Consider the following 21,392-nt stretch of genomic DNA (forward strand, 5'->3'; position numbering starts at 1 on the left):
ACAACCTGGATCCAAACATCATGGTTTACTGGTCCTCGCTGTGAGGTCTACTGTTGGACTTTGATCTGTTTTTCCACCACTGTCATAGTTGATAAATGCTATTTGACTTGTATTTTGCACTAAAATGTTTATATAGAAATGTTAAACACATTTATATCAACTTTAAAATAGTAAAATCAGCTTCATTCTTGGCAGATGACGGTATCGGGAGCTCAGAGGGACGTCTGATATATGCAGATTGTAAAGCAGAGGATTGTGGTATCCCACAAGATACATATGAAGAACCTGCCAATATCCTAGATATCCTCTCAGCCCTTCACTGTAAAGATGCATCCTCTGTTCCATCACAGACTGATAAGCAGGAAAAAGATCACAAAAGAGAAGAACATCAGAGAAATCACACAGGAGAGAAGCCATTTTCATATTCAGAATGTGGGAAATGTTGTTCTTATAAATCAAGACTTGTCGCACATCAGGGACGTCACACAGGAGAAAAGACATTTTCATGTTCAGAATGTGAGAAATGTTTTAGACAGAAATCACAACTTGTCAGACATCAGAGTAGTCACACAGGAGAGAAACCATTTTCATGTTCAGAATGTGGGAAATGCTTTTCTTATAATTCAAAACTTGTCGCACATCAGAAAATTCACACAGGAGAGAAAGCAATTCCATGCTCAGAATGTAAGAAATGGTTTAGAGATAAATCACAACTTGTCAGACATCAGAGAACTCACACAGGAGAGAAGCCATTTTCATGTTCAGAATGTGGGAAATGTTTTAGACAGAAATCACAACTTGTCAGACATCAGAGAAGTCACACAGGAGAGAAACCATTTTCATGTTCAGAATGTGGGAAATGTTTTAGTCAGAAATCAGAACTTGTCTCACATCAGAGAAATCACACAGGAGAGAAGCCATTTTCATGTTCAGAATGTGGGAAATGTTTTAAACATAAATCACAACTTGTCATACATCAGAGAAATCACACAGGAGAGAAGCCATTTTCATGTTCAGAATGTGGGAAATGTTTTAGACGGAAATCACAACTAGTCCCACATCAGGGAAATCACACAGGAGAGAAGCCATTTTCATGTTCAGAATGTGGGAAATGTTTTATAAATAAAGCACAACTTGTCCTACATCAGAGAATTCACACAGAAGAGAAGCCATTTTCATGCCCAGAATGTGGCAAATGTTTTAGAGATAAAACACACCTTGTTAGACATCAAAGAACTCACACAGGAGAGAAGTCATTTTCATGTTCAGAATGTGGGAAATGCTTTTCTCAGAAATCAACACTTGTCAGACATCAGAGAATTCACACTGGAGAGAAGCCATTTTCATGTCCAGAATGTGGGAAATGCTTTTCTCTTAAATCAAATTTTGTCGCACATCACAGAATTCACACAGGAGAGAAGCCATTTTCATGCCTAGAATGTGGGAAATGTTTTATAGATAAAACACAGCTTCTTAGACATCAAAGAAGTCACACAGGAGAGAAGACATTTTCATGTTCAGAATGTAAAAAATCTTTCACCCGCAATTCAGAATTTCTTAAACATCAAAGAACTCACACAGAGAAGTCGTCACTTGTGTTATTCGCATTTTAATGTAAAAGGCAGAAGAAAAAAAAACCTGTTACAGTCAAAGTAATGTTACATGTTATATGAAAGATAGGGCAAGTACCATAGAGCCTTGAGGGAAAAAATTCTAAAAGCTCTTTTAACAAACAAAAAATAAATTATTTCCCCAAAATGAGACTTTTTTTTTTACACATTGCTTTCCAGTTTTCTATAAAATTGGCTGGGTTTAACGAGATGGGACATATCTCTTGTGACCCGACAGATATATGTCAGTATTGTGTGTAAATTATGGTATATTACAACATAAATGTATACCATCAAGTGCAAATTAGATTTTCCTTGAGCTTGGATTGCTAAAAGATGTGCTTTTTTAAAATTTCATTTTTATTCTGATATTTATAAAACAATCATTTTTTTTTCACTTTTTTATCATTTTTTCCAAGAACCATAATGTTTTTTTATTCTTTCATTGACATGCTTACAGATGGGCTTGTTTCTGCAGGGGTAGATGTACTTATAATGGCGCCACTTTAGGTTAACACTGAACGATCAGCGCTCAGGATTTTATGCAGGATGGACGATGAACTGAACGCTGATCGTTCAGTGTAAATAGCAGCTGTTCAGTACTGAACATCCACTATGTTAGGTGAATGCGGAAAGGCGGTGGAGAGCAAGGAGAGAAATCTCCTGCAGCTGCTCCGCTGTGAAGCAACGATACTCGCTTCTGTGCAAAATCACAAGAGCAGGTACTTGCGCGGGGACCAGTGTTGGGCATTGTTTGCCCGAAATTTGGCCCATTTAAATGGGTCTTAAAACATAATGTACTTTTTTTTTAAAAACTTTTATGGAGGTTTTTTTTTTGGGGGGGGGGAGGTAGGGGGAGCAAAGGGGTGGGCCGAATGAGATTCACTCTAGGGTATAGATGATATGTTATTATTAGAGATGAGCGAGCGTACTCGGAAAAGCACTACTCGCTTGAGTAATGTGCTTTATCCGAGTATCGCTGTTCTCGGGTCTGAAGATTCGGGTGCCGCTGCGGCTGACAGGTGAGTCGCAGCGGGGAGCAGGGGAGAGCGGGCGGGAGAGAAGGAGAGAAAGATCTTACCTCCGTTCCTCCCCGCTCTCCCCTGCAGCTCCCCGCTCCGTAATCCGTAATCTTTAGACCCGAGCACAGCGATACTCGGATAAAGCAAATTACTCGAGCGAGTAGTGCTTATCCGAGTACGCTCACTCATCTCTAGTTATTATGTTTAATTTTTACACCAACAGAGTGGTTTTGAAGTCTTGTTTTTTTGTGGGACAAGTTGTCGTTTCCATTGGTGCCATGTGGCAGATTTGACTTTTTAATCACTTTTTATTATGTTTTTTCAAAGGAAGAGATGACCAAAAACAGCAATTCCTGGTCTTTTTGGTTTCTCTCATTTTTCTTTTTACAGCCTCTCCCGTGTGGTATCAGTAACATGATCATTTTGTTGTTTGGGTCAATAAAATTACAGCAGTAGCAAATTAATATTTTCATTACATTTCCACAGTAAAAACGCTTAGAAAAAAATAGTATTTAGATCAACATATTCCACAATCTGCAAGGTGTATATTAGTCACAGCACGACAGGGTCATGGCATAACGGCTGCAAAGCGGAGGTGGACTGGCAGCATGCCACATTATGGCATTGTTAGGGTCAGATGCCTGTTATCCATTAGGCTTACTTCACATTTGCGAGTCCTATATTGTCCTATTAAATATGGCCTGATATCGCACGCATCAACGTGCGATGTCACCACGGATGAAAGGCATTTCTATGTTAAAACCAACTCGCATCACTTCGGGGAAGTAGCGATAAACCCGCACGGCTAAAAGTGGATCGTTACCAATGGGGATCCCTTGTATTTCACTCGCATGCTTCTATCACACAGTGCGATGCTATGACACCGCCATTGAAAATAATGGGCTATTCGAGGGCACAAAGATAGAACTTGGCGTGGTGCAATGCGATTCAGGAAAAAAAAAATTGCTCATGTGTATGACCCCATTCAAAAAAATAGGGTTCATATTCGTGCGACATTTGTGCGTGCGCTGTTTTCTTGACCGTGTGAAAATGGCCTTAGGGTATTTATGTATTTATCTCCTCTTGGCACAGAATGCTGGTGATACATTTGTTTGCTGGCTGTGCTCAGTGGTTAGGTGGAGGGGTGTTTCTTTTGTGCCTTCTTTTTATGTTGCTCACATACTCCTGTTTGTTTGTCTTTTCTGACCTGCTTTGTCTTCATCTATTCCCTTTAAGGATTCTTGATAGAGAGATTTGGTAGTCTAAGAATACTGATGTCTTCAGGACGCTGTGACTGCAGCTCATTGTGACCTTTTCCTCTAGATTGGTGGTTAAGAGCAAGGTGACTGAGGTTTGAACCATACTTGTAGAGTTCTATGAATCGTGAGGCATTTGATGTTTGTGGGCTATTAACTCCTAAGCATGGGGGAAGTAATTGTAGGAGTGACTGCCGCTGGTTACATTAACAAAAGATAGGGCAGATGGTGTTAGAATATGGCAAGTTTGTGGTTCCATAAAAAAGTATACATGAGAATTTCACATTTATGTCAAGGGTTTGTAAGGTTTTTGGTTTATTACTTTGTTTGTGACGCATTCTATATCTAAAAAGATTTGGAAGGGCCTTCTTCCCCCTGGCGGTGCAGCACTGGGAGTATGTCAGAGGTGCTGGTTCCTCATCTATATCCAGACGTGCACTCTAGAACTAAGATTCAGCAGAAAATGCAGATCCATGTCTTTAAGGCCTGTACATACCTGCTGTTCTACAATCCCTGGAAGTTTCTAGAGGGTCTTGAAGGGTGAGTGTGTAAGATACATATAAGCTAAAGGACACAGGTCACAACTATACAGATTCCATTCCTAATTTGTCCAAGAGATTTATTCCAAGAGCTCTGCTTGTATACCAGCAATTTTCCTGGAACATCAAGATATAATACTGCAGTGGCCTGGAAAAAGGCACTACATCGCGCTGTTTGGTTATGGGGACCGGTAATATAATAACCATCTCTAGGGGTAAATCTGAGTCAGTTTACACAAGGGATGCAGGTAACCTAGCAACCAGTTAGGACATTTTTATCCAGCTGCACAAGATAGAAAAAATGCATAGATACTCAGGTGATGCAGGTAGCCTAGCAAGCAAATAGGTTGTGATTGGCTGCAGACAATCTAGTCAGGTGACAGAGGCAATTAATAGCCGGACAGCGGTCACAGGAGGGGAGAGAGGCAGAATAAGTTTAAGAAATAAGTAAAGAGAGTAAAGAGTAGAGAAGCGCTAGGCCAGAGGGAAAGAAAGTGGGAGGTGCCAGGCAGAGAAAGAGAGAGCGCCAGAAAAAGAAGCGCCCAGCAGGATAAAAGAAAGTGCCAGGCAGGAGAGAGAAGTGGCAGAGAGAGAACAAGCAAGAGAAAGAGAAAAACAGGAGAAAAATCAGAAACCGTGAGTAACTGAGGAGAGTCAGATTTGACAGTGAATAGAAGAAAAATAAAAGAGATGGAAATATGAAGAGAGGGAGATAAAAAAAATATAAATACAAACAATGATAGAGAAAAGAAATCCAGAGTAAGCCCCCCGTATATAAATGTGTTAGACATAGATGTCTACATTGTTGCCATTTGTGTATCATTTATTATACACAGAATGTGAAATGGAAACTCAAGCTGTTACACTTGGAACCCACCTCCCCTTGTTCCTTTCTGTACCCTCTCCAAATAACATAAATATTTAAACAAAAAAGCCCTCTGTAGCAGTCTCAAATTACTGATGAGAGGGGAGGCCATAGGATTATGGAGTCCCCCTTTATGGACTCCCCTCTATGGACTTCCCTAGTAATGTGGAGCAGCTGCAGAGGGGGCTCTATCATTCTATGGACTCCCCTCTCCCCAGTAATGTGATACAGCTGCAGAGGGGGGCTCCATCATTCTATGGACTCTTCTCTCCCCAGTAATGTGGTACAAATGCAGTGGGTGGCTCTATCATTCTATAGCATCATATCTCCTCAGTAATGTGGTACAGCTGCAGAGGGGGGCTGCATTAGTCTATGGACTCCCCTCTCCCCATTAATGTGGACCAGCTGCAGAGGGGGGCTCCATCATTCTATGGACTCCTCTCTTCCCAGTAATGTGGTACAAATGCAGTGGGTGGCTCTATCATTCTATAGAATCCCCTCTCCTCAGTAATGTGATATAGCTGGAGAGAGGGGCTTCATCATTCTATAGCAGTGGTGGCGAACCTATGGCATGCGTGCCAGAGGCGGCAAGCAGAGCCCTCTCTGCTGGCAACCGCCGCCATCGGTCGCTCACCATTTGTGAATACTGGCAGGGGCCGCGGCTCCCCTGCCGGCTTTCACTCAGCACCGCTGATCCCAGCGCACACTTGGTTCCGCGAGAGCAGGGGGAGGAGGCGTCCGGCAGCACACTGACATCACAGTGTGTGCAGGGATACATATTAACTTTTTCTTTCCCACTTCTGCCATAATCAGCAATCAGGTTGCTGGAATTGCTGATTAGGGCAGAAGTGGGGAAGAAAAAGTTAATATGCTGATGGGATTAGTGCCAGCAGCAAGGCCGTGCAGAGGAGGAGTAGAGCTTCCACAAGGAGGAGGGGGTAAGTATATGGGTCTCGGATAAGGGGGGTGGTGGTGTCACTATTACATTGGGGGCCGCTGTGGGGTGTCACTATTACACTGGGGGCCGCTGTGGGGTGTTACTATACTACTGGGGGCCGCTGTGGGGTGCCACTATTACTACTGGGGGCCGCTGTGGGGTGTCACTATTACTCTGGGGGCCACTGTGGGGTGTCAGTATTACACTGGGGGCCATTGTGGGGTGTCACTTTTACACTGGGGGACACTGGGGTGTCACTACTAAGACTGAGGGCTGCTGTGAGGTGTCACTATTACTACTGGGGGCCGCTGTGGAGTGTCACTATTACTACTAGGGAACGCTGTTGGGTGTCACTATCATACTGGGGGCCGCAGTGGAGAGTGTCGCTATTATCTTACTGGCGGCCTCTGTGGGGAGGGTCGCTATTATCATACTGGGGGCCGCTGTGGGGAGGGTCGCTATTATCGTACTTGGGGCCACTGTGGGGAGGGTCGCTATTATCATACTGGGAGCCGCTGTGGGGAGGGTCAATATTATCTTACTGGGGGCCGCTGTGGGGAGGGTTGATATTATCGTACTGGGAGCCGCTGTGGGGAGGGTCACTATTATCTTACTGGGGGCCGCTGTGGGGAGGGTCGCTATTACCGCTGGGGTATGTTTACATGTGGCAGAAATGGGCAGGGCTGTGTAAAAATAGACAACGTGCAGATTTTGACTGCTTTTTGGATGCGGAAATGCTGCAGAATTTTTCACAGAATTTTCCACTGAGGACATTCTGCAGCATTTCCACATCTAAAAAGCTGTCAAAATCTGCACCCTGTTTATTTTGAAGCAGCCCTGTCCTTTTTAGAACGACTGGGGTAAAATCATATGTCATGCTAAGCCCTTGTCCCCTAATGTGTTGGCACTTTACCATAAATATGTGGGTTTTGGGTTGCAGTTTGGCCACTTGGTCTCTAAAAGTTTCGCCATCACTGTTCTATAGCCTCCTAATGTGGTGCAGCTGCAGTTAGGGGCTCCATCATTCTATGGCTTCCCCTTTCCCCAGTAATGTGGTACAGCTGGAGAGGGGGGGGGGGGGGGGCTCCATCATTCTATGGACTCTCCTTTCCTCAATAATGTGAAACAGCTGCAGAGGGGGGGGGGGGGGGGTCTATCATTTTATGGACTCCCCTCTCCTCAGTAATGTGATACAGCTGCAGAGTGGGGTTCCATTATTCTATGGCCTCCTCTCTACTCAATAATGTGATGCAGTTGCAGAGGAGGTTCCGTAATTCTATAGCCTTCTCTCTCACAATTAATGTGGTACAACTACATAGGGGGGCTTCATCATTCTATGGACTCCCCTCTCCCCAGTAATGTGGTAGAGCTGCAGAGTGGGGCTCTATCATTCTATAGCCTCCCCTCTCCTCAGTAATGTGGTACAGATGCAGAGGGGGGGCTCCATCATTCTATGGACTCTCCTTTCCTCAATAATGTGGAACAGCTGCAGAGGGGGGCTCCATCATTTTATGGGCTCCCCTCTCCTCAGTAATGTGATATAACTGCAGAGAGGGGCTCCATCATTCTATATCCTCCTCTCTCCCCAGTAATGTGTTGCAGCTGCAGTTGGGGGTTCTATCATTCTATTGACTCCCCTCCCATTAGTAATGTGGTACTGATATATGATCTGACTTCTGATGTATAACCAGGGCACATAGGAAATGGACAAAGATTTATTCTGTGTTGACACAAATGTTGAGTCTGGGAGAAAGAAGGTTCTCAAATCTAAAACTGACTTATGACATCACAACAGAACTTTTTATATCCTGGTTCATCTGATTGTTTCATGGCGTAAAGAAACCCGGAAGAGTATATTCACTTTCACTTATGCTAGTCACGTGTAGAAAAGGTGGGAGGGAAATACAGGAAAAGAGAGACACAGTCAGATCAGGGGGACAGCCGAGGATGTCCCTGCATCTACCAGTATCCACCTACACTATGTTCTCAGCTATCTATATGGGTGACGTATTACAGCAAAGTAGGGAGGGAGTAGAGTGAATTCCAACTGCTGCTCCTGGCATTGGGTAACACAGTGAATCTTGGCCGCAACTAGCATTACACAGGAAAAGATTAGATATACAGCAGAGCAGACTGAGAAACATAACAATATATAATATGCTTCAGCCTTTGGGCTGATAACAGAGAAACAATATTTTATAAGTCCTCCTACCACATTTTCCTCCCTTTGATAGCTATCACTAGCTTATAGCCTATCATCCTAATTTAGGGGTCTATACCCCCATAGACTTCAGTATAGCCTGTGTATCCCGTGATCCATCAGTGTCTATCCATGTTTCAGAGGGAGAGTATACTGGATTATAGCATATGATCTGTGAACCTTGTCCACACATGTAGTAAGTGGTCTTATTGTATGTGCAACCCCCTACTTGTCTCCCCTTATCCTGTAGTAAGTGTAATACAATAATGTTCTTGTGATGCGTGTACCCATTCTAGCTTCTTGCATACATTTATCACCATTATTGGCACAAATCCAAATTTCTTGAATAGAGTAATCCCCCCCCAACAAAGTCTTTAGTAGGTTCTTCATTCTTCTTGCAGCTGTAGCTCTCCTAGGTATTTGAGGGAAAAACAATGTCTCTGTGCAAAAACCAGTGTCTTTGTGAAGAAAACACTATATCTATGTGGAAAACACTGTCAGCTGGTGCCTCCTGATATCCAGGAGGGGGAAAGGTCTCAGTCTGGTCCAAGGCACTGGAGGCTTTTAAGGTGAGCTTCAGGGGATCTGTTGGTGGAAATCAGACATGGTCAGTGTAGGCCACTTTGACTCTGGTCGATTCAAGGTCCCATCTCAGCAACTTTAAAGCCCCCCATCCATGGGCGTGATTCCACCAGCAGTAAATCGCCGGCGAATCCTGCTGTCTGAAGAGCCAGTCTGATGAGCAGAGCTATGGGTAGGGCTTGTGGCCATTTTAGGCGAGTCTCCTGACAGAGCTTCCCTAAGGCAAGTTTTAAAGTCCAGTTCATGCGCTCAGCCTTTCTTTGGCTCTGAGGTCTGTGTGCAAGATACAATATTCATCTGATGTAGAGACAGTTGGCTAACTCTTGTATAATCTCTGCAGCAAAGGCTGGTCCGTTGTCTGACCCAATCCGCACCAGTAAGCTGTGTCTTGGAATTATATCTCTCAGCAGTGTTGTGGCCCCTTTGGTTGATTTTCTCAGACCTAGTGGGGTTGGCCACCAACCACTCTGTGTATGTGCAGACAAAGACCAGGAGATACTTCCATCTGTCAGCTGCAGGCATTTGAGTAAAATCCACTAGTACATCTTGGCAGAGAGCTGCTCCATAAGATTGTATCCCAGGAATCTTCAGAGGACCTTGTCTGGGATTATCTTCAGCACAAATGACACATTTTGTTGTGCTCGCCTGGTAAGTCTTGGGATGTACAGCACATCTTGGATTGGATCTTCCATAGTGGTGGACCCATAGTGTGTCTTCACTCACTTTCTTGACCATCTCTGTTGCTGGTGCTGTTGGGACCACACTTTTTCCATTCGAGAGGATGAACCAGCCTTTAGGTGTGTATTTTCCGTCTTCTGTCTTTAGCCATTCCTGTTCCAGGAAAAAGGCTTGTAGTTTGACAGGACTTTCGGCATTTTAGAGAGTGGCAGCTCGCTTGGCATCCGCATCTGCCTCTCTGTTTCCCTGTGCAATGAGTGAGTCTCCCTTCTGTTTCCTTTACAGTGAATGACTCACACCTCTTCTGACTGTTCCAGAATGGGAGGAGCATGCTTCACTTCTTGACCCATTGAAGAGATCAGACACTTTTCTCTTCTCAGGGCCTCATGAACATGGAGTGTGAGGAAGGCATACTTTGAGTCAGTAAAAATATTGACTTTCACCCCAGCTGCCAGCTGTAGGGCTCTGATAAGTGCAAAGGTTCCTTTGGGCAGTGGTTCTGCTTTTGTAGTAGTCTGTGGGGTGAAAACTGCATATCCAGCATAGCGTATGCCTTCATCCATGAAACTACTACCATCTGTGTACTATTCAACATCAGGAACTTCAAGAGTTGTGTCCCGTAGATCAGGATAGCTACTAAAGACTTCATCCATCACCTCACAGCAGTTATGGTCAGGGGTTCCAGTTCTAGTGCGCAACAGGGTTGCTGGATTTAGAGTAGTGCATACTTCCAATATCAGTCTTGGGTTTTCACATAAGAGGCCTTAGTACTTGATCATGCGAGCATTTGTCAGTCATTAGTGACCTTTGGTGTCCGTCAGAGTTAGGAGAGAAGGTGGCACCCGTACAATATGATCTTGACCCAGGGTTAGCTTGTTAGCTTCCGTAACCAAGGCCACTGTTGTTGCCAGTCTTCTCAGGCAGAGGGGCCATTCCAGAGGCGTAACTTGAAGCTTCCGGGCCCCGATGCAAAACTTGTAACAGGGCTCCAAACTATAATGCTTTACTCATAGTACTGGGTGCCCTATATGGAGAAGAGAGGCCTTATGGGCCCCCTAAGGCTCCTGGGCCCGAGTGCAACCGCATCCCCTGCATCCTCTATAGTTACGCCCCTGGGCCATCCCATGGCCACATTATCAAGTTGCTTAACCCCTTAACAACCAGCCCATTGCCTTTTTACGTCCTGCCCAAGTGGGCTTTATACTCTGAGGACTTAAAAACATGTGTCCTGCAGAGAATAAAGCCCCTCGGGCTCTGGACGTGACAACTCCATGCTGTCGGTGCCCGCAGGTAGCCGACAGCATGGAGGGCCACCGACAGCATGGAGCTGTCATCCCGGGCTGCAAGGACTCCCCGCTGGCATTGCGATCGGCGCTATCCAATCGATAGCGCCGATCGCATGAAAGGTTGCTCCTTTCATTTTGGGCCCCATTGTGCATACAGACATAATACTAGGGCCACAGTGGGTATGTTTCTGAGCACAGGACAAACAGGCATATCCATTCTGGGGTGCAAATCCTCATTTTCATGTGTACTATAGAAAAAAGTCCTGTCTTTAAAATGACGGATTTGCAAAAATATGAAATTTTAGTTTTTCTCTTCTTAATTGCATTGACTCCTGAAGAAAAACTGTGGGGTCAAAATACTCATGACACCCCTCAGTGAATGTGTTAAGGGGCGTAGTTTTTAAAATGGGGTCACTTGTGGGGTTATCTATCATTTTGACTCCTATGAGCCTTTCCAATCTTGGCTTGGTGTAGGAAAACAAAGTGTTCCTCAAAATGCTGAAAAGTAATGTTACATTTGTACGTCTCCTAAATGGTTAAAAAAAAAACGAAAGTTTTTCCAATGTGCGCCCAAAATAAAGTAAACGGATGGAAATATATATCTTAGCAAAAATTTCTATATTATTTTTGCACATATTTGAGATATTGCAGTTGGAAATGTGAAAAAATGACGATTTTTTTCAAAATTTTCCCAATTTTGGCGCTTTTAATAAATAAACACAAATTCTATCTGTCTTTTTTTTCCACCTAAATGAAGTACAACATGTGGCGAAAAAACAATGTCAGAATCGCTTGGATATGCAAAACCTTTCTGGTGTTTTTCCATGTTAAAGTGACACATGTCAGATTTGCAAAATTTGCCCTGGTCATTAAGGCACAAACAGGCTTGGTCACTAAGGGGTTAAAGAGATAGGCAACAGATTGATGCTATGATCCCATCATCTGGGTGAGAATGCTGATCGCCAGTCCCTTCTTCTCATGAACATACAGAATAAATGGTTTCTCCAGATTAGGCAAGACCAGTGCGGGTGCTTTTAGGAGAGCCTGTCTGATGCTGTCATAGGCCCTTGTAAGTTCCTGCTTCCAGCAAAAGGGGGCATCTTCACCTCCCTTTGTGACTTCATAAAGGGGTTTGGCCATTTCAGGAAAGGCGGGTATCCATATTCTGCAGAATATAGCAGCTCCAAATAATTCTCTGACTTTTTCCTCTGGTGGTTGCTACAGGGATATTGCAGACGGGCTACTTTCTTCAAACTCCCAGATGTACCTTTCCTTGTGAGATATGAAATCCCAGGTATTTGACAGTTGCTTGACAAATCTGTTGCTTCTTTCTAGAGACTTTGTATCCGGCTTCATAGAGATGACAAAGTACTGTCTTAGTGTTCTGTAGACATCGTTTAGAGGTAGATTCAGTTATGAGGAGGTCATTCACATACTGTAGCAATACGTTGCCTGTCTCGGAAGGGAGATTCTTCTTAGGTCAATAGCAAAAGCTTCTCCAAAGGGTGTGGATGAGTTTTTGAGCCCTCAGGGCAAACAGTACTTTTCTCCTGTTCTTGGGTCTTCCCATTGGAAGGCAAAGATAAGCTGACCATGCTCTGTCAGCCTTGCAGTGAAGAAAAATCATTCAAATTCAGCACAGTAAAGTGAGTTGCTTTTCTAGGTATTAGTTCAAGCAGCATGTACGGGTTGGGCACTGTCTGATGCAAAGTAGCCACAGCTTGATTCACTGCTCTGAGATCCTGGACTGAGTGATACTCTGTAATTCCAGGTTTCTTTACAGGCCGGAGGGGGTGTTTCAGGGGGATTGGCATCTCCTCGGGATACCGTACTTCAGAAACTTTTCCAGATGCAGTGCAATGCCATGGTAGGCAGCAGATGGTAGGTGGTATTGCTTGATGGACACTGGTTGTGCCCCTGGCTTTAGCTGCACTGTGACTGATATTCTTGTTACATATTCAAATGTGTGGAATCACTGTGTCATCCCTCAGAGCCGGAAAACCACCAGGTGGAACTGACAGCTGACCCAGCTGGAACCTGGGCGCTGACTAACCCTGTCATGACTCTAACACCATAACAGGTCATAGCAAGCAGGAACAGAGTCTGAGAGTAGGTAACAGAGAACTGGAAGGCACGCAAGTAGCAAATAGCTACAGCAGACTGGAGATCAGTAGCAACAGAGATCACTGTAAAAGCAGCAGCCAGAAACCATCATACAATTCTGAGCTAGCCCTGGTGGATTATCTTCCATTCATATTCCTAGTAGTTTTATTACTTGGTCCGGAGTGGGACTTGAGTGACTCATCAATGACAGCAAACAATCTCCTTTCCTCCTCTTAAGGCACTGAGAGAGGATATGGGTGGGAGTTGGATTATCTTTTTCAAGTTGTAAAGGCATCTATCCATTCGGTTCAAAGGACACTTGGGCCTGTAGTTTTCTCATCTTGTCATTTCCCAATATTGGTATTGGACAGTCCGGTAGATACAGGAATTGATAAGTGATTTGTCTACCCAACATGCATTGCTGTGGTACAATAAAGTGATGCTTCCCGCCTTGTCCAGTAGCTCCCACAATCTGGGCTGTTCTGCACGAAAGAGGTGCTAGTTGTCGGGTTACAACAAAATATTCAGCTCTGTTATCAACCAAAAAGTTCACAAAATGACTCCATACATTTACTCTGACCATAGGTTCCTAGGGGCCCAATAGATAGGAAAATGGTCACCCTCATTCAGCATTATCTTCATACAACAGAACAATAGGAGCAAAACAAGATGGAGGTTGTGGGGGCAGGCCTGAGTGGACCCTTCTTCCTTTTCCTGCATGAGCAGAGAAAGTGAGGGGGCAGTCTCTACTCCAGTGAGGAAATAGTTGAGGAAGTAAGGATGGCTGGAACCTTAAGAGGCAGCGATCATGCTATCCTTGAATTTTGGATAAAAAGGGGAGGAAGACCTGAGAAGACTCAGACTTCAAGGTTGGATTTCAGAAAGGCAGATTTTAATGCACTCAGAAAGAAGGTAGGAGGAATCCAATGATTGGATGTTATTCAGGACAGAAATGTTCAAGAAGGTTGGGAAATATTGCGAAATGAGATTCTCAAAGCACAATCGTTAACAATCTCTAAAAGAAGAAAGAATTGGAAACATTTAAAGAGACCAGGATGGATGAATACAGAACTTGCACACATGTTAACAACGAAGAAAAATATGTTTATCAAATGGAAAGAGGGGGGGAATATCTAAAGAAGAATATAATGCGGTCTGCAGAAACTGTATGGCAAGTGTCAAAAAAGATAAAGCTAATAATGAATTGAGGCTTGCAACAGGCCAAAAGCAATAAAAAAGGATTTGTGGGGTAGGTCAAAAGCAAAAGAAAAGTCAAAGATGGTATTGGATGCTTACAGGATGAAAATGGTGAATTAGTTAAGAATGATGTTGAGAAGGCCGAACTTTTAAATTCCTATTTTGTATCTGTTTTGTCTCAGAAAATAGATGTAACATCAACTGATCTTCCCTGTGCTATTGGGGGGAATAAAGGAATGCAGGCCATCTATAAGCAAAGATCTGGTGAGGGAACACTTAGCTAACTTAAATGAATTCAAGTCTCAAGGTCCAGATGAATTACATCCTAGGATACTAAAGAAAGGAATGGAAATAATTGCTGAACCACTCACCATAATCTTTGAAAATTCCTGGAGAACAGGAGAAGTCCCAGAAAATTGGAAAAAGCACATACAGACTGAACATAGTCAACAATGTGCTGCAGCAGCAGCCAAAAAGGCAAACGCAATTCTGGGATGCATTAAGAGAAGCATAGAGTCTAGATCACGTGAGGTCATTATCCCCCCTCTACTCCTCCTTAGTCAGACCTCATCTGGAATACTGTGTCCAGTTCTAGACACCCTACTTTAAAAAAGACACAGACAAACTAGAGCAAGTTCAGAGAAGAGTTACCAAGATGGTGAGCGGTGTGCAAATCATGTCGTATGAGGAACGGTTAAAGGATCTGGGAATGTTTAGCTTGCAAAAAAGAAGGCTGAGAGGAGACTTACTAGACATCTACAAATATCTGAAGGCCTGTCACAGTCCAGAGGGAACAGCCCTATTCTCATTTGCACAAGGAAAGACTAGAAGCAATGAGATGAAACTGAAAGGGAGGAGACACAAATAGATATTAGAAAAAACTTTCTGACATTGAGGGTGATCAATGAGTGGAACAGGTTACCATGGTAGGTGGTAAGTTCTCCTTCAATGGAAGTCTTCAAACAAAGGCTGGCCAAGTATCTGTCTAGGATGATTTAGTAAATCCTGCACTGAGCAGGGGGTTAGACCCGATGACCCTGGATGTCCCTTCCAACTCTACCATTCTATGATTCTATTGGCAACTCTCTCAAAATTACATGGACTCAATTTTATAATTAAAAGGTGGTTGTAGGCAATACTTTACTTTTTTCAACGAGTCGGCGAGTTTGTAAGTGCGAAAAGAGCATGCTCTCTTGCTTATGACTATGATGGAGAAACATCAGTATTAGCCAATGGGTTTAAAAAGAGGGGATGCCCTAGAGGTACTATTGATCAAGCTAGGTTTATTGTTGATGGCAAACTTAGAAGCTCTTATCTTTTGGAAGACAACAGCAGGACAGATACCAATAGTTCTGTTGTCTTTTCCACTACGTTTAGTAAGGATTTTTCTGCTGTAACTAGTATTATTCGTAACACCTTGTCTATATTGTTCCAAGAAGATGCTTTAGTGGCTATTCTGAGCTTTGGAGTACATTATGTGGCTAAAAGAGCTTGATAAATAGGCAATGGAGTTTCATCAAATATATGTACCCCTTCCCCCGAAACATTAATTGACTTAGTTGTCATAGCTCCTACCCACGCGGGTGCAGTAGATGCAATCTGTGCCTTCAAATGATAGACAGAAGTATTTTCTACAAATAACAATTCATGTTACAAGATACGATCCTTAATAATTGCAGTACTAGCTATGTTTTTTTATCTCATAGTTTGTATGGACTGTCATCTTTACTCATGGTTTGTACCTCTTGGATTATGCGTGGCTCCCTTGGCTCCTCCATCTTGAGGGTGGCCCTCACTGATTTTATGAGCTCCGCTAAATCTTCCTGGTGAAACAGGTATTTCTTGTAGTCGTCCTCATCCGAGGATTCCTCAGGAGCTGGCTCTTCCAGCTCGAACGAGACTGAACTCTTTTCAGAGTCAGAGTATTTTTCTGGTCTAAACGGCCTCGTGTGGAGCGTGGACCTTGTTGACGGCACTGTTTGCGATGTCAGGGCTGACCGTACCTCTTCCTTGACCAGCTTTCTGACTTCCTCTAGAAAACCATTTGACTCCTCCTTAACTAGCTTGGCTACGCATCCCTTGCATAGTGGCCTATCATACGTGAGAGGTAGCCTTCTTCCGCACATTTTTTAAGTTTTGTTCTGGGAGGGGCGTCCTTCTTATCTCCCTGACAGACAGACAGAGGTATGCGAATAAGCATGCAATATTCTAGGTCAAAACACAATGGACATTTGCATTATTTTTGCCCACGGGCTACTTACAATCCCCGCTGTGGCCGTCGGCTCAGCAATGTCCAGTGCTGGAGTACTCATTAATGATTGGCACTGCAGTCACCTTAGAGCAATAAGCCAGCTATAGAAATGGCTTACCTTAGGCGTCCAGTGATCTCACAGATTCCTATATATGCCTTTGAATTTGGTGCCCCCAGCGCCAGGCTCCGCCCCCTCCTCGCGTCCAAGATGCCGACGGGATGATGTAACCGTGCCGGTCACATCGCGCCGCGCCTCCACCTCGCGCATAAGGGAGCTGGAGAGCGCCGCGCCCGGCCCTATGCCGGAGCATACCAAGGGAGCTCGTGCCCCTGGACAGAGGAGGAAGCCCCCAATTTGAACCCCCCATGGGCCACGATGGGAGGAATCTGGCCTGGGGAACCACCCCATGTGGTGTCCCAGGAGACCATCCTCAGGAAGGGAGGACAGGCTAAAGACCACTGCCCCCCGATCCATGGCAGGTAAATTTCTTCATGCCAGTGTCTCCACCATCACCTCTCCGCGATCCTGCTTCCTGGCAGGACAGAAAGAACACTGCGGAAGGTGGGAGAGCGGGGAGCTTTTAACCTCTTGGTGTGTTCCTGTCCAACCAGGAGAAGGCTATCTCAGGTGGTGCTGTCGTGGAGACGACTGGGAAAAAGAGAAGTCTCTCACTACGGGAGTCTCTTTAACACTATGTGATCATTTGGTGAGTAGCATCAGGTTCTTCACATTCTGAACTAGTACTGAACCTGGTGGGTGTCTCACAGCTGCTTCACGGACATATTCCGACAGAAGAACAAAGAGACGGGATCTGGCACAAAAAGGCCCTTACCTCCGCGTCCTCTGATGAGGGTAACCGGTGAGATGTCCAAGGGGCCGAGGACAGGCTATTAAACAGGGGAACCCAATAATGGATTACCTTAGTCCTTTGTGTCACGCATGTCGCCACCGTTTCATCCTCTGTGGTGAATTCAGTTGTTCGTAATAAAGAGTCCACACACAGGGATTTAACTTTCTAAGCCAAACCGGGAACGGTTGGTGAAGCTCATTTACTTAAAGCAACTTGATTACAATCCAAGAATACACACCAGCAGTAAAACAGTGCAAAACTCAAGATGGTGTGACAGGGAAGTTTCACGGGTGAACAGGAGAAACCACAGTCCTATTATCTGTGGGTCCTGATCCCGGCAACTCTCTTTCTTCTATTTAACTCTCTACCAGTCAACTCTCACATTTAGGGAAAGGTGCGTGGCATGGCAGCTCTTAATTCTCTCACTGTGTCCAAGGGCGACACTGACATCTCCTGGGCGAAGTTGGCTCAGGGTTGACTTTGGTTATCTCTCAGTCTCTTGCATTCTGGGCCACGCAGACTGAAGGCACCTGTGTAAGGTTGGGACATCGAAAACCGTTATATTGAAATATCGATATATTGCTAATGCTTTGGTGATACTTTTCATTGATATTGCTTTGTGCGATATATCGGTAACATCGATAGTTTAAGTGACTCTTTGTCACCAATAAGGTTTGCTCCAGGCAAATCTACTCTCAGAAATAGTGGGGTCTTAGGCCCCTTCTCCACATGCGTTTGTTCATCGCGTTAGATGAGGCTCTGAACGCTTGCGACTAACGTGATGGCTGTGGGCAATACTTTCTAAATGAAAGTATTCCCACATGCAGATGGAGGTCTGCGCTGAACGCATGAAGGTCGCGTCCAGAAAAGGAGACGCCACATGTCGTGCATTCAGCATCTAACACGAGCGCAGTGCCCATAGAAAAGAAAGGAGTCCCATCTAACACAATTACAATTGCATTCGGGGCACTGCGTTCCCGTTACCAGGCTCTGCATTGAAAACCTCTTTCTAGTTGCTACTTCGGTTTCTGCAGAAAGAATGTTTTTAAAAGCTTATGAAATTCTGTCTGCTGGAAGGAGCATTGTGAAGGGAGAGCATGGGAGCAAATTAATATTTCTTGGTTCATTAGATAACGATTATTGGGGCCAATGATAAAACATTTCTCTTCGGGGGGGGGCGTGGCTAGGCATGGAAGAGTGAGGTCGCATGCTCCGGAGCTCCGCCACCACTAAACCTCAGCCTAACAGGAACTACCATCAAAAACAGCCCCACGGATGATGACTAGAGTGGGGAAATGAAGGGCAAGTCAGCCGCAGACCCACGGATCCCCACTGAGCAGATTCCTGCACGGGAAAAGCGCCGGAGGAGGAAGGAGACACCCCGGCATGGCGCTGGGTCTGCAAGTGGAGCTCGCACTGCACCCGCCCGAGAGATCAGAGGCTCCCTCTCCAGCACCACACGCGGGAATGAAGAAACTGCCCGCAATTAAAACCCCAGGACAGCAAGGGGAGCCCGACCAGCTGTGGTACACAGGTGCTCCATTCTCGGGCTCAGCAGGAGCAGTGAAGCACCTCACTACCCTGGCGCCGGGACCACATGAGAAGCCCGTGGGGGATGCAGAGGCTCCGGAGTCAGACGCCGCAAGAGCAGGGAAGCTCCCCCCAACAAGACCCCGAGAAGATCTGAAGAGTTCTCCACACAGCAGGTCTGGGGTGCAGAAGCCTCATCCTCAGGCACCGAGGGAGCACGAAGGTCCCCCCCCCCTCCAACATGGCACTGAGGCAACATGAGGTGCCAGAGACACTCCCAGGAGGGACACCAGAAACGGTCAGTAAGGGGAACGGGGAAAAAGACCCAGGGACACTGCAGGAGCCCCCTACCAACCCTTTATACCACACAGGGCGAAACAGAGCATATGAAGTCTCCAGACAGGGGTACAACAACACCTGAAAAGGCCAGCATAGGTGGTGCTGAGGCAGCCCCCCCATCCAGCTAAATGAGGTCACGATGGCCACAATTAAAGGGGTTGTCCCGCGCCGAAACGGGTTTTTTTTTTTTTCAACCCCCCCCCCCCCGTTCGGCGCGAGACAACCCCGATGCAGGGAAGTAAAGAAAGTTTACCGGAGCGCTTACCTTAATCCCCGCGCTCCGGTGACTTCAATACTTACCGCTGAAGATGGCCGCCGGGATCCTCTGTCTTCGTGGACCGCAGCTCTTCTGTGCGGTCCACTGCCGATTCCAGCCTCCTGATTGGCTGGAATCGGCACGTGACGGGGCGGAGCTACACGGAGCCGCTCTCTGGCACGAGCGGCTCCATAGAAGACTGCTGAAGACCCGGACTGCGCAAGCGCGGCTAATTTGGCCATCGGAGGCCAAAAATTAGTCGGCACCATGGAGACGAGGACGCTAGCAACGGAGCAGGTAAGTAAAAAACTTTTTATAACTTCTGTATGGCTCATAATTAATGCACAATGTATATTACAAAGTGCATTAATATGGCCATGCAGAAGTGTATAGACCCACTTGCTGCCTCGGGACAACCCCTTTAATACAAGGAAAAGAGGGACCCATGAAACCCGCAGACAGGGTCACAACACAAACGCAAAGACCAGCTTATACGGTCTAGAGGCAGTCCCCACCCAATCTATGAAGGACACTTCAACTACAAAAATAGAAGAGCAGGAAGGCACCATGGCCCCCTATACACAATCTCCATCCACTAAAGGGGTTAACGCAGGAGTCAACCATGCTACACTAGGCCCTACCTCTCCACAACTACCTATGACGGTGACTCCTGATAACCTAATGACGCCACCTACAGACGACTCTCAAACACTACAAGCCCTGTGGGTTATGATTCGTGCTTTACCCAAGACAGATCTAGAGATGCAACTGCGGCGTATAGAAGAGAAACATGATAAGGCTATCGCTACAGTTAGTCACTCAGTACAGGCTCTCACAGAACGGGTTACGGCCCTAGAAGAAAACCCTGAGGTCTCGTCTACGGACTTTCAACAGCTCACTCTTGTAGTAGAAAAACAACAGAAACAGCTTAGAGACCTGACCTTTCACCTCGACGATATTGAGAACAGAGGTCGACGTAACAGCCTCCCAGAAGACATACCCCCAGACACGCTACACGAATGTGTAACGGCCATCTTTAACAAATTACTGCAGCGTCCGGAAGACAGAGCAATTGAACTGGACAGGGTTCATAGAGCTCTGGGGGGCAGAACACGGAGCTCTAACTTGCTGAGGGACCTAATCTGCCGAGTGCATTTTTACAGGCAAAAGAAGGAAATCCAACGACTGGCCTGGGAAAGAGATGCAGTCCAATTCAATGGAGCGGAGATCACTATCTTGCCCGATGTGTCCAGACTGACCCTCAACAGCCGGAGGCTGATCCGCCCCCTGCTCGAAGCAGCGCGTAGAGCGGACGCGACGTACAAGTGGGGTCACCCCTTCCACCTGATCCTCCAAAAGCGGGGTCGCATCTACATGGTCAGATCTCCGATGGATCTGGAGGGGGCTTTTAGGTTCCTGGAGGTCCCAGCAGTCCCGGTTCCAGATTGGACTGAGCCCATGGACTCTGCCCCAACAAATCCGTGAGTCAAAGGGTCCCCACGATGCGGTCTCTAACGACACAGGTTCAGAAACAGACTCACACAATCTGAACAGTGAACACGGGACTTAATGTTTTCGTCGCCGAAATTTCTTCAAAAGACGCTCTCGGGTTGAATTAGCCTCTCAGTTGGTGGACTATACCGTGCCATACTCATTCACAGTTTCCCATATAGTTAGTTTTACCACCTGCGGCGGCTCGGAGCTCCCAGGCAGGATTGCAAAGAAAAGTAGTTACTACAAGAAAATAATATTGTTTCTATACTGTTTTATATTTCTAGTTAATAGATTCTGGAGTCCGGAAGTCGCCTCTCCAACCCGGTGCACTTCCACGTTTCCCCTAGTAGGGTATCAGGGGACCGGATTCTGCCCTACGGTTTTGGGGTGACAGGC

General features: G+C 45.6%; 1 protein-coding gene across 1 annotated transcript in view; it reads left to right on the forward strand.

The window, feature by feature from the left end:
* Window positions 1-21,392, forward strand: part of LOC136628738 (zinc finger protein 268-like) — a 451,149-nt gene that overhangs the window by 405,076 nt on the left and 24,681 nt on the right. The window contains exons 7-9 of the mRNA XM_066604840.1: window positions 196-1,597; window positions 17,295-17,386; window positions 20,200-20,983. Of these exons, the coding sequence (XP_066460937.1) occupies window positions 196-1,597; window positions 17,295-17,386; window positions 20,200-20,983 (2,278 nt within the window). The remainder of the gene's footprint in view (window positions 1-195; window positions 1,598-17,294; window positions 17,387-20,199; window positions 20,984-21,392) is intronic.

This window comes from Eleutherodactylus coqui, chromosome 5 (genome assembly GCF_035609145.1).
Source record: "Eleutherodactylus coqui strain aEleCoq1 chromosome 5, aEleCoq1.hap1, whole genome shotgun sequence".
In the NCBI taxonomy this organism is placed as follows: domain Eukaryota; kingdom Metazoa; phylum Chordata; class Amphibia; order Anura; family Eleutherodactylidae; genus Eleutherodactylus; species Eleutherodactylus coqui.